Genomic DNA, 14,287 nt, shown 5'->3' with positions numbered 1-14,287 from the left:
ACTACGCAGACATGCCTGGCTCAGGATATCTGGCTTCAAACAGGAAGTGCAGAACAGTATCCTTAATCAGCCCTTTGACCACGAGCACCTGTTTGGCCCTGCAGTGGACATATCCTTAGAAAAGATGAAAAATTACACAGACTGATAAGTCTGTGGGAGCCTTGCAGTCACCTTCTATTCCAGTTGTCCAACGGCAATGTGCTATGGATGAACTGGTCAGGCAAATCTGCTTACGCTTGCCCGCCTCTTCCACTCATTCCGTTAGTGGTTCTGAAACTCAAACAGCAATCCCTCACAATGATCCTAGTTGCTCCAACATGGGCGAGACAACCATGGTTTACAACCCTATTTGAACTATCAGTAGTTTCTCATCAAAAGCTACGCTTCTCACCCAAGCTTCTCACTCAGAACCATGGAGAAATAAGACATCCAGATCCCAATCAACTCAACCTTGCGATCTGGCACCTGAAATCTTAGAGTTTGGCTACTTTAATAGCGGGCTATTTTTATTAAGGCATCAGACTGAGACAATTTGAAAATCTCTAAGATTAGAGACTTCCTGGTGCACCCATGGTTTATCCAGTTTTGTCTACAGATCAATAAATGATATCTGCCTTAGAAACTACGGCATTGGTTGTGTAAATACTTTAATATCCCGCCAGACTGTATAAACGTTATTAAAACGGCTAGACGCCCTACCACCAGGGCAGGCTCTGCAGCAAAATAGAAACGATTTGTCATTTATTGTAAACACAACAAAATCAACCCCCTAGATGCTTCCATTCAGAACATAATCTGTTACCTCTTGCATCTACAACAATGTAATCTAGCATATACATTTATTAGGTTACATCTAGCTGTCATAGCAGCCTGTCTACAAAACAGACAACACTTGTCTTTGATTCGAGTTCCTGCTATCAAAGCTTTTATGGAAGGACTTAAAAGAATAATTCCACCAAGAGTTCCACCCTCTCTGGTGTGGAACCTTAATGTGGTCCTTACCAGACTCGTGGGCCCCCCCCTTTTGAACCTCTCCACAGATGCGTACTACCGTTCCTCACTTGGAAAGTGGCCTTCTTAGTTGTTATCACATCTCTTGTAAGAGTTAGTGAATGCCAGGCATTAACAATACAAGAACCATTTTTACAAATCCATCACAACAAAGTGGGTCTTAGGACTAACCCACATTTTGTGTCCAAAGTAGTATCTGCCTTCCATCTCAACCAGTCTGTTGAACTTCCAGTGTTTTTTTCTCAACCAGACTCAATGGCAGAACGAGCTCTACACACCTTAGATGTTAAAAGAGCAATACTCTACTACATTGAGAGAACAAAATCCTTTAGGAAAACCAAACAACTCTTTGTGGCTTTCTCCCCAACTCATAAGGGCAATCCCATATCCAAAGCAGGAATTGCAAGGTGGATTCTTAAATGCATACAAATATGCTACATCAAAGCCAAACACACATTAACCATTCCCCCTAGAGCTTATTCTACACGCAAACTAGGGGCTTCTATGGCATTCTTAGGGAACTTCCCCTAGATGACATATGCAAAGCAGCAACTTGGGCTACACCACACACCTTAACAAAACACTATTTTGTAGATGTCCAGGCAAAACAACAAGCTAGTGTGGGCAAGGCTGTATTAAAAACACTTTTTCAAACTACTGCAACAGATACAGGTAGCCACCGCTAAGGAGGTAACTGCTGTATTGTCTATGCAAAAGTATACAATATGCAGCTCATAAGTCTCGACCGGAAAATGCTACTTACCAGTATGCCACTGTTCTTGGCATGTAGAGCTGCAGATATGTACGCCCACCCGCCTCCCCGGATACCTCTATCTGTTCCAGTATTATTTTAATTAGATACATCACACAGGGACATTTTTCTACTTCTCACTACTCCATTGTAATCCTGCGTGGCAAAACAAATCTGGGGCTGGAGTTGAAGCCCATGCACATTGTCGACCGAAGGAGGAGTCACCAGCCTCGTGACTATAAAGACTTCTTCCAAGACAAAAACAAAGTGCAAACATCCGAGCCCAACACCAGATGGCGATCTATGCAAAAGTATACAAATCTGCGGCTACACATGCCAAGAACAGATGCATACTGGTAAGTTGCATTTTCCTTTCCTCACCTCAATTCTAACATTTAAGACATCCGGTATTATTTTCCGCACTTCACAACAATGAGTCCTAAAAGAGAACTGAGTGATTTAGGTTATTTACAGCTGTGGCTATTGATAAATATTGAAATTGCTGTAGTTCTGGTTTCCTCCTTGTGCCTCAAATACTCTGTTTATCATAGTCAGCTACATGTGCCTATTGGATCTGTCAGCAGCGTTCGACGCGGTGGACCATAACATCCTTCTCCACCGTGTCGAACAAGCCGGCATCCGGGGCCTGGCTCTGGCCTGGATCAAATCTTTTTTGACAGGCAGAACCCAGGCGGTCCGCCTAGGCCCTTTCATGGCCGCTAAGGAAGCATCCATCTGCGGAGTGCCCCAGGGATCCTCTCTGTCCCCCCTGCTTTTTAATCTTTATCTCCACCCGCTCATCCACTCTTTGAAGAGTTGGGACATTACCGTTTTCAATTACGCAGACGATCTGCAAATCATCTTCCCTCTCAATACTCCTAATGCAGCTCTCGACTGTCAGGCGGTCATGCTACACATCCAGCAATGGATGAACCTCAACCAGCTTAAGCTGAACCCAGGGAAGACAGAGCTAATCCTCCCGGGCAATAGCTCCACTTACTGGGGCCCACAGTTCTGGCCGTTGGAGCTGGGCCCCCCGCCAACCCCGGCGAAGTCAGCAAAGAGCCTCGGGGTTATCATAGACACAGAGCTCTCCCTCAAGCCTCAGGTTGGTGCTACTGTGTCATCCTGTATGTTTCAGCTAAGGAAAATCAGGAAAGTCTCCCATCTCCTCACACCTGAGGCCCTGATACAAGTCCTGATCGCCCTGGTGCTCTCCCGCCTGGATTTTCCCCACTCCCTGTACCATGGCCTACCCAAATATCTTCTTCATAGGCTTCAAATCGTGCACACTGGCCTATAAAACCCCGAAGTGGCAGTCTGCAAAACCACTACTTCGCAAACTCCACTGGCTGCCGGTCGAACAGAGAGCCGCATTTAAGATCGGCTGCCTGACTTTCAAAGCTGTGACTGGAACTTCTCCTGCCTTTATCAAATCCTTAGTGATTCCTTACTGTCCGGTACGTAACTTACGGTCCTCTCATCGCCAACTCTTGGCTGCACCTCCAATTAAGCTTAAAAAATACGGTGGCTGTAGATTCGCTCATTTGGCTCCCAAACTCTGGAACCAGCTGCCCCTCTCGCTTAAATCATCCAATTCCCTCCTGGAATTCAGAAAACTTCTGAAAACCAGTCTCTTCACACAGTCTGGCAAGTTCCTCTCTTCTATACTCCTCAGCACCCACCCAGCGCCAGGAAACTTATGGTGACAGAGCGCTAGAGAAAACCCTCTTAAGATAAGATAAGATGTGTTGGAGAACCTTAATCTACTTTATGGTTTAAATCTTTTATTGGGTTTTCAAAACAGGAAAAACAAACAGACCACATTTCCCCGTCTGATGCGATAGTGTTGGCTTTTGCATTAAAACCCTCAAAGTATACGGTAACAATTATGTTGACAATGACGTAAGTGGAGGAGTCTTGCAGCGGGGTAACCCAGTCTGTAACCCCTTCCCACGCCCCCCCCCCCCTTGTCCACAAAGCAAAGGAATAAGTAAAAGAACATCACCACATCCCTAACGGTATGCCATAGGTCAAACATCAGCCCCCTTAATCTACTTTAGTGGGTATATTTGGTTGTTCTACTGAAACGCCATGCAATTTGAATGAGCACTTTCTTTAACATCCTCCCAATCCCTTTACAGATAACTTTGTCAAAGTAAGTGGCTCTTGCTCTTTGACCATTTAGATATTGTGACCTTTACTATTTAAAGAATAAAGCTGTATACAATACTTGAAACCCTTCTTCCTTTGTATTGCCGTACCAGATTGCATTTGGCTAATCTCCATGATTCTATAGTTACTGTGATCAAAGAATAGCTTGTGCTCTACCTACTATGGTGAGAAACTTTGAGTAAGCAACGTCTGTGATCGTTCTTTAACACCATCACAAGCTTAAGGTGTAGAAAAATAAGGGTCCCTGGATTGTATGTTCAGGTTCCACAAACTTGGAAGGAATTTATTAAGCAAAAGGTTATCCGTACTGGAACTCCTACAATGACAATGGATAATGAGGGACTTCTGAGTTTTTAAAATTTAGATCTGGATATATGTTTCAATGGTATAACTTTTTTATCTCCAAGTGAATGCAACTTAGATTGTGGAATGGTTCCTGGATTCAACCTCCAGGTATGCTGTGTTGTAAAATGTATGTAAATCCTGCATACTCTAAAAGACTTTGGATTCACAGTGACTGATGGGTAACTCCTTCACCATTTTAGAAGTGTAAATGCTGCTGGAGCTAGCATTCAGATTAGACAATCTACTTTAGACTTAACTGATTATTTTGAACAGTAAATGTTTTGTATCAAACGTCTAAATTAATCATGTATGTTTCTAGTCTACAGAAGCTCATTCTGAGGAATAACTCATCATCTTTAACACAAAATTTACGACTAGTGATTAAAGGACAGGATCAAGACTGCTTTCAGGTTGGTTGAATTTATGATTTAAATTGCAAACAAATTCAGACATGGACATTTGTATGTATCCTTTGTAAGGTGATTCAAAGTTTTAAACATACATAGAAGGATGGAAAGCGTTTACTACCTTTCCAAGTAGATGAAGTAATTTGGATTCTAATGAAAGAAAGGTGTTGCTGAGCCAGCCATGATGGCGGACGTGAGTCCCTGGAGCTCCGTCAGCCAGCCCGCATATCCGCATTCTTCCAGCCCTAGGACCCTGCTCAGGCGGCCATATGGGAATACCCATAACTTCCTGAAGCCCCTGCTGCCAATAGGAACTCCTGCTGTCCTCCCGGCACGACTCCCATGGGTGACACCTTGGCATGGGGCTGCATGGGCCAAGCCTGAAGGGAAGACAACAGGAATTATGAGGAGGTACTGCCACCGCTGCTGCAACCCTGCTCGGTGGTGCCCTACTTTGTCCTTCTTCTCGTAGCCTTACCACAGGGATATGAGCTGCACCGTGGAACCCCCGAGGTCCTGGGGGCAGCCAGTGAATTGCAGGTGAGCCATGTCTAAGGTGCCCTGGGTGTTGGGCCTGTGCCAACCCTTTCCTCCTCTGGTCCTCTCCTGCCACTCGGTGACTGCTGTCCCTCGCATCGCAGTGTCCTGCTTGAACATGTGAGGATGGAATTGACTTTTGATACGAGAGTGGCGTGCACCGTCCCTGGGGGCCTGCCAGCGTTCACCCCACACTGGGCATGCCTCCTTTCAACCACAAGCCACAACCAGACCGGCCGAAGTTCTCTGTGAATATTCAACAAATGGGGATATTCTGAACTTTAGACTTGCTCGTGGTTCTTGCAACACCAGTCATGGACCCGTTTGCTTCTTTGTCCCGTTGTAAACCGGGCTAGAAACTTTGAAGGCACACCTACCCTTGGAGGAGCCTAGTATTCGTAATATGGCCGCTGCTCCATGCAGTCAGTCACCCTCAGGAACAGTTCGCACTGGGGTCTGGCTCTCCACGTATTGCAGACGCGGTTACTAGAAGGGCTTTTTCGGGGATGTGCCTGTTCTTGGAGGAGCATGCTGCCACCGTACACACCGCCACTTCCTACCGAGGAGTGGCCTGGGGTCTGTCCCGGGAGGAGTCCATACTTTGGACATGCAGTAATCTGACATACATGGCCTGGGTAAGGGTGGCTCCTCCGTAATGTTAAAGTAGAGTTGCCTCACTTGTCAGTCAGTGACAGAAATATGTGGGATGGGCCCTGGAGGAGTGGTGGGCACTTTGAAGTGCACGTGTAAGTTTGGCCAGCTGTGTTAGGCCGGCCAAACAGACCAGTGCAATTCTATTTCTCCAACACAGCTGTGTTCACAGCCAGGTTAGAGAAAAGCAGTAGAAGTCAGCTCAAAAAACACAAATGCATATATTACAGAGACCAGGGTGTAGGCATAGACTGGACAACAGTAATAGGTTCAGGCAATCCTTTATTGAATTGCTACATAGTTATCTAATCAATAATAATTCATTAATAGTTATATTATTCTACTAAGCATCATAATTGAGATGTGCGGCGGAGCCTGACCTCCTCCTACCATCGACTGGGCCCCGGAGCCGACCGTGACTCTGTGGGGCGACGACTCACCATGCCAATTGTAGACTGTACTTGGAGCAGCGGCACTGACGATTCTGGGAGAGTCCCAACTCCATCTGGTCGGGGCATCTGTTCGAGGGCCTGTCCTCTGGACCATGCGGGCAGCTGCCTGGGGCCCTCCTGAACCTCACTCAGCAGAACTTCCATTGACCCACCACTTCATCCACCGCCACTGGTTGCACTTCCTTTTGCTCTGACACACTTTGCCACTTCTGAGGCCTCCAGCTCCCTTTTGCCTGTGAGCCACAAGGCTGTAAGATTGTTTTGTGGGTAGACCTTTTTAGTTAACTCTTCTACCACCCGTCGCACACTTTCTTCGGGATGTGTCTCCTTGTTGCCTCACACCTCAACAATCATATTGGTGCAGATAAGTGAGCCCCGTCATCACTTCCGGAGTTGGTGTACCTTCTGCATGTTGGGTCTGCCTTATGTAGGAGGTGCCTTGGGACCCCCACATACAGCTTATACCTACGACACTAAGGTGCATCCCTGCCTTCTCATAAGCCCACATGCCCCTGTAACAAACATCCTTGACATTGCACGGCATAGGGAAACTCCAGTCAGCCCCAGCAGCCACACTGGCTCAAATTCCGATATCAGAACCCCCACCGAGTGCCATCCCAGACACCCTCCAGAGACTCCTCTCCCAGCTGGCGCCCACAAAAGACACATTAAACCATGTCCCAGCTGCCATAGAGAACTCATGAGTTACAATGGAAACTTGGTTCAACGTACTAGCCACAGACTTTAGCTTCCATCACGATGATCATCGCAAACTCACTGACAAGGTATCGGTGGTGGAGAAACAACTAGCCACCCTACCCCCAATTGTGATGGACAACCAGTGGACTGTTCGAGACCAGCAAGACAGGGTCCATCAACAAAAAGATAGAGCCATCGACGTCGAGGGCAGATCCGTAGACTGCTTATATTGCGCCTACCGTAAGGAATTTAAGGTATTGATCCCATCCAGTACCACCCCCCAAACATTGAACAGATCATTAAAGACAGGCAGCGCACCCTGCGGGCGGAAAGGTGACGAAAAGGGCCCCCCATCTAGTCACCACTGATGACTAAACTCTCCTCTCCGATGATTCTCAGCATAGCTCTCCAAAATTATCAGAGATACCATTGCAAATAGCAGATGCTCCCATATGATTGCGATGAGCAGTTGCTCATTGACATGTTTTGTTAACATATCTTGATGTCACATGTTCAAGCTTACGCTAGACTGCCCCCTTTTTTCCCACCTTGCTTTTCACATTACCCCGCATGTAATCTTCTCATCACTACATTGCGGCTATTGAGACCATTGCACTGATACACCGGCCTGACTGGGGTTGGGGGGGTGTGCGAAACCCTCAGCGACGTGTACTCCAATATATATATATTCCCCTAATTTTACCATCTGCAGGAAAGACTGAGAGGTGGGTTGGGGGGGAGGCGTGGCCATTATCCATTGAGACACTCTCCAGTTGAAGACTTTTAATCTACACGAGTTTAAAGGAACGGAAATCCTGGGCTTCTGTTGTGCCATAAACGGATCATCTTCATTCTCGGGAATGTTAGTCTACCGCCCGCCAGACAATAGTAATACCTTTTGGGACTCACTAGGGGATACCCTTAGTCAAGCCCTGCTTAGATACGCAAATTTTACCTGGCTTGGAGATATTAATCTACACCTTGAATGTAGTAACAATACGGGGGCTATCACCTTTCTGTAATCAGTCACTCCATTGGGCATGAATCAATTAGTGCAAGGGCCGACACACTGGGCTGGACATACCATAGACGTAGTCTGCTCCAGCCTTACCTCAATTCAGGTAGACGCCGCCATTCCGCAGGCCTGGTCATATCATTATTTTATTCCTCTGACCATTCCAACACCTAAGTCGGAACATGCAACCACAAACAGCATTACAGGGGTGCCGAGACGTAAATGGCATCTGCTAGCCACTAATCCCAGCTTACCTACAATTGCCCAAAACAAGATACCTACCCTGACGGGCGAACCAGCAGAGGATTCCCACTGTTTCCATAACTGAATCACAACCATAAGTGAGGAATTAATTCCCCTAAAGCATAACATCAGAAAGGGTAATAGGAAATCACATAAGGATCCATGGTTTACAAAAGATCTAGCGCAACAACATCTGCACTGTAAACAACTATAACGAAGATGGAGAAGGGGATATGAAATAGCCAATTTACATACTTTCAAAAACTATAGGAAACAATATCATCTGGCTATTAAATCAGCCAAAAAGAGTACTTTGGTAATAGAATAACCATGGCTAAGCAAAACCAAAAAGAGATTTTTGAAATTGTAAAATCTTTTATCGACCCTAAAGTGCTACATTCAGAAATCCCTCCCTCTCAAATGCTTTGCAATGATATTGCAACATATTTTGAAGACCAGGTCAAGAATATACAAAAGGATTTTGGAACATTAGGTACACCTGAATTTACCAACGGTCATGAGCAAGATCATAGGCAGGATAAGCCTGTCCTTCAAGCTTTTTAAACTGTCACCTTAGTGCAGACATGTGAAGCCATCCTGGATACCTGCCCTCCAGCGATATTACATCAGATCATAGACATAGTGAACCCTGTGGTCAATGATATTGTGAATTCCTCCCTATCCTCCTGTATAGTGCCGGATGAATGGAAATTTGCTATAATAAAGCCATTTAAAAAATATATATATAGATTCTTCTAATCTTTCCAATTGCAGGCCTTCTACCAGTTTTAGGTAAAATTACTGAGAGAATGGTCCATAAGGAACTTTCCAGTTTTTCGGAAACAGCTCAGATCTTCCATCCTTGTCAATCTGGCTTTCGCCCAAAACATTCTACTGAAACTGCATTACTGGAAGTATCGGACACACTGAAATTTATTACAGACAGCGGCAAGAAGGCAGTGTTGATCCTTTTGGATCTGTCTGCCGCGTTTGATACCATCTCTCATAACATCTTACTAGCCAGATTAAAATCCTGCGGCATTTCCAAGGTGGCACTGGCATGGTTCACATCCTTCCAGCAAACTGAAGACAAGCTGTCTCCCTGGGCACCTTTTTCTCCTCAGAACGTACGATCGCTACGGGTGTCCCACAGGGTGCATCACTTAGCCCACTTCTCTTTAATATTTATATGGCTCCACTTATTTCCCTCATTTCGACTTCGGGATCGAAACATCTTATGCTGATGACACTCAGCTGATCCTGTCTCTGGGGAAAAAAATCTATGGAGGCGGAGGAAAATGTTAAATCCTGTCTGACCGTGGTCATCAAATGGATGAAAAGCCACTCCCTCTGTTTTAATACGGATAAGATTGAAATCCTACTGATAGGGAAAAATAATCACTTTCAACCCAAGGATTGGTGGCCAATACTAGCAGCAGCCCCTCCAGCCACTGTGAAAGTGGCAAAAAATCTGGGGTTATGGTTCGATTCCTCCCTCTCCTTTACTCCCCATGTACTCAAGGTGACGGGTACATGCTTTGGCCTAATTAGGACTCTGAGAAAATTCTTGGACCTGCTTCCACTCGCTGCCAGGAAAACAGTGGCTCTAAAACTTTCACATCTAAAAGAGACATGTTAGTGATAGATTCCTTACCTTAGAATATCCCCTGGCATCAGACTAGATCCGGAGAGTTTTGCTCAGCAGTACTCCTACTTGTCAGGTGGCGTCCTGAGGCTCAGCGTCCTTCACTGTCGTCGTAAGCGCCGAGATGACGTCACGGAGAGTACATAGGCGCCACCCATATGCGCTGACGTCAGTTCTTCCTTTTTCCGCGCCAGCAAGCGCAGATCCATATTGAGCACGTACCGTAGTCACTTTTTGACTACTCTTTTGAGACTTTTTTCTCCCCATTTTTAGGTCTCGTCTATTCCAGGCGAGATTTATAGTAAGTGTTAGAGGGGCGATCCCAGGGGAGGGCAGACTTGCACCTGACCACCCTGTGACCCACCTCTCCTAGGAACACAGCCGAGTAATGGCGGGAGATCCTCAGGGAGAGGACCTCGAATCTAGGATCGTACGCGCTGCACTAGCACCACTCGACAAAGGGACACCACACCGTAGTATTAAGAGAATGTATTCTTTATCTTCAAGTAAAAATGGATCTTTATGATCCGCAGATTCTTATGTACAGGCGAGCAAGGGCTCAAAGAGTCTCTGTAGGGGTAGGGTAGCGGGACAGTCTCAAGGTTCAAAGTCACTTGCGGGTGCGTATCCGGCGCACAGCTCTCAATCCTCGAGCTGGGGGATTCGGGGTGATCTTGGGTCCAGCCGGACCAGGATAGTCTCTGAGCCGCGATCGAATCAGCAGGGCTCGAGTAAGGATGTAGCAGTTCTTACGGTCTGGAGGGAGCCACGATCAGATCAGCAGGGCTCAGGTGGTCTCGGGCAGAAGTCCTTCTCTGCCAGGTAGGAGCCGCGACAGCGTCAGTAGGGCTCGGAGGGTTCTTTAGGTTGCAGGGGAGCCGCGACAGCGTCAGCAGGGCTCAGGTGGTTCTCGAGTAGAAGTCCTCTGCTCGGTAGGAGCCGCGACGAGGTCAGCGGGCTCACGTAGTCTAGGATACAACTGCCTTGGTCATCCAGAGCAACCCTTTATATAGGACTCCTCGCCTTTGATGTCCGGAGTCCTCGCAGGCGGAGGTCTTAGCACCTGGGGGTGGGTTGTTGTGGGTTCCGCCTCGGCGGCTCCTGTAATCCTTTCAAGTTGGGTCTGGAGGGATCCCAGACACTCAGCAGGCCTGGAGCCAGCCCTCAGGGAGGCCGGATGGGTGATCGAAACTCATCTCTCAAGGGGAGGTGTGATCGAGCTACTCCTCCCTCTCTCGCTCACAGGGAGCGCTCTACCCCCTGGCCGGGTATGGCGCCGAGGTCGGGCTGGGGCCGGGGCGGCCATCTTAGGTGCAGGGACATGGGCATCGGCCTTGGGTACCAGGGAAAATGGAGGGAGAGGACGGGGAAGCCCAGTGTCGGGGATGTGGGTCATGGAGGGAATGGTCGGGTGTATCAGGGCCATGGGGTGCTGCACGGGTCAGGCGAGATCACTACGGGTCAATGAGGACCACGCCACGAGGCCGGGTCCAACAGTAAGTGTTTTGAAAAGTCTACCCACTGCAGATCGCGTACAGTTCATGTGAGCCAGGCGCGTGCACAGGAATTCGCTCCCCCTACCCCTCCCACAAAGCAAGACAAGAACATCAAAGCGACTGCGGCCGCTCTGATTCCATTTGCCTCCAGCCACTTCACGTGCTCCGTAGGTCATAAACAGGACCATCTGCTCGTGAATCGGAATGCTGGCATGGTTGCCCAGCCTCCCTCCCAGCGCTGCCTTTCCTCTGCCATTCTATGGTTTCCAATACGCCTTACTAAAAGTGCACTTTCCCTGCTCCCTAACACAGGCTTCTCCACTATAACCCTCTTGTAGTTAATTTTACTCAGCTCTCTTCTTTAACCCAGCACGCGTGCACAGGCGCACACACACACAGGCGCACACACACACACACACACAGGCGCACACACACACACACACAGGCGCGCACACACACACAGGCGCGCACACACACACACACACACAGGCGCGCACACACACACACACACACACACACACTCACACACTCACACACTCACACACTCACACTCACTCACACTCACACACACGACGCGCAATGCCGAGAGCTTCACTGACACTTTCACTTCAATTCTGTTCTGTAAACGCAAAATGCGTTCATTGACTAACATGTCTACAAGTATTTTAAGGTAAATTTCACCCCGTTTTGATATAAAGTGGAACAATGCATGTGCCTAAATACTTTTCAGATGAAATTGGCGGCAAAAACTCTCCGAGAAAATGGGTCTTGTGCACTTTCCCTGCTCACTAACACAGGCTTCTCCACTATAACCCTCTTTTCGTGAATTTTACTCAGCTCTCATCTTTCCAGAACAAAATTTTATTGTTTTATTGAAAGAGTGCAAAGAAAAGGCGCAGCTCTCCGGGCACCGGGGAAACTGCGAGCATATGAGCAACAATTATAGATAGGCAATCCATACAATAATGTAGAGCAGAGTAACAACCCCGAGTCCCCCCCCCCTCCCAAACTCCCGCCAGCTCCCCCAACCCGGGTCCCACCCTAACCCTCTTCACAGTGTCAACTTAGTCCGAAACATTATCCATGTAAGCAATAGTCCGTGTATACTCCTTTTCACCCTGGATCTAAACACACATGTCCTGCATCAACATCTAATTGCACCGGCGGTTCCAGCCACAGTCCTCTGTAGTCTGCCCATCTCTTCCATATTCTATAATGTTTTCTGGGGCATCCCCTAGCCTCAAAGACTGGGCGTTACAGTCCCATATAGAAATCGAGGCCCTTCTTCCATACTCCTACCAGGGGAGCCCTGGGGTCTTTCCAGGCGCGAGCCACATCTCTCTTGGCCACCGTGAGGCCGAGCAGCAGCAGATGCCGTTTATAAATATTGCCCCCCACTTGCTCCATGACATGAAGAAGGCCCAGCTGCGGTGAGCGGGGAAGCTCCCAACCTAACACCTCAGACAGGCAATTCCACACCCCAGTACAGAACCTCATCAGCACATCACATATACCGTATGCATAAATGTACCCACCTCTCGACCACAGCTCAGGCAATCAGGGGACGCAATCAAACCAGCCCTCCATAACCGTTCCCTAGTATAGTAAGCTCTGTGTAGGTACTTGAATTGAATAAACCGCAGACGTACAGCAATAGCCGCCCCCCTTGGGGCCTCAAGAGCTTCCCTCCAATCTTCCTCCTCTAGCTCACGTATATCACCCTCCCATTTGGTCCGCAGTTTGTCTAGAGAAGTGGAGCAATGTGTGATCAGCGTCTGGTAAATGCGGGAAATTTTCTTGCTTTCCAGTTCCCCCATAAACACCTTAGCCTCCAAGGGGCTTGTTGGACTTGGCCCGTCTGGCAGGTCCACCCCTGAAGTTTTGTGCTTATTATAGGTGTCCGGGGGATGGTGATTCCCCTCCTGAGTGTGTGTGTGGTGAGAGAGACCTGCCTCCCATAGGAATGCATGGGGGGATGTATGTGGCTCTGGTAGCTCCTGATGCGTGGGGCGTGCCGGGCCGTGTTTGGTATGTGTGCGCTCGTGAGGTTGAATGCTACAAAAGGATGTATGCGGCATGCGTGTGGCTAGAAGGGAAGGGCCCCTTCTAGACCTTGGTGTGTGTGTGTAGTAGATGTGCTGGCGCCTGATTGGCTGAAGCCGGCTGGGCCTTCCCCCACCAGGCTGGCCCCACCCCCCCGGGGGTGCGTCCAGTGTCCCTGGCCTGGCCAGCACCAAGAAATTCCTTGTAACCAGTTCCAGCTGGTTCTCTCCCTGCCTGCCCCTTTTGGAGACAAAGGGAGCTCCTGTATAAAAGGGGGGTGGGCCCTTTTCTCTCTCTCTTCTCCTTCCTGCTTGGGACCCTGCCTGGGTCGTGCTGCTGCTTGGGCTCAGGGAAGGGCGTGCCCCCCTGGGCCCTGCTCTGCTCCTGGACTACGGACTCCCTGAACTTCCGATGGCTTCTGCTTTCCATGCCCTAGCCCGTGGGAGCGCTTCCCTGCGGTCCTAGCGCCCGGGGGCGCTTCATCTATGCTCCTAGCGCTCGGGAGCACTCTCTTGCGCCTTGGGGCGCTTCATTCATGCCCTCGCGCTGGGAGCGCTATACCCAACAAGACCGGTGCCCACCCGGCGGCTGCCTCGTGCTACCGAGGCTCTACAACCCCAGCGAGTGCCTACCTCGCGTTATCCCCTCCCTGGCTGCCTTATCGAGGGAGCCGGGCCCTCGTCAATTTCCCCTGTATTCACCGCCGCAGCCCGGGACCCCGCGTGAAGCCCGCCCACGGGCCGCGCTCTGATAGGCGGCTGGCCCGATGACGTTTCCCCCGGGCCGCGCTCTGATTGGCCGGCGGCCCGGGGAGCTG

General features: G+C 48.8%; 1 protein-coding gene across 2 annotated transcripts in view; it reads left to right on the top strand.

Annotated features, from left to right (window-relative positions):
* Positions 1–14,287, top strand: part of CEP192 (centrosomal protein 192) — a 2,224,848-nt gene that overhangs the window by 1,211,216 nt on the left and 999,345 nt on the right. For both annotated transcript variants that reach the window (XM_078687485.1, XM_078687486.1), the window contains exon 30: positions 4,602–4,692. In XM_078687485.1, coding sequence (XP_078543611.1) covers positions 4,602–4,692 — 91 coding nt within the window. The remainder of the gene's footprint in view (positions 1–4,601; positions 4,693–14,287) is intronic.

The sequence above is a fragment of the Lissotriton helveticus genome, chromosome 4_1, assembly GCF_964261635.1.
Source record: "Lissotriton helveticus chromosome 4_1, aLisHel1.1, whole genome shotgun sequence".
NCBI classification, from domain to species: Eukaryota; Metazoa; Chordata; class Amphibia; order Caudata; family Salamandridae; genus Lissotriton; species Lissotriton helveticus.
The sequence above is the reverse complement of the archived record's forward strand: the minus strand, read 5'-3'. Positions and strand labels throughout refer to the sequence as shown.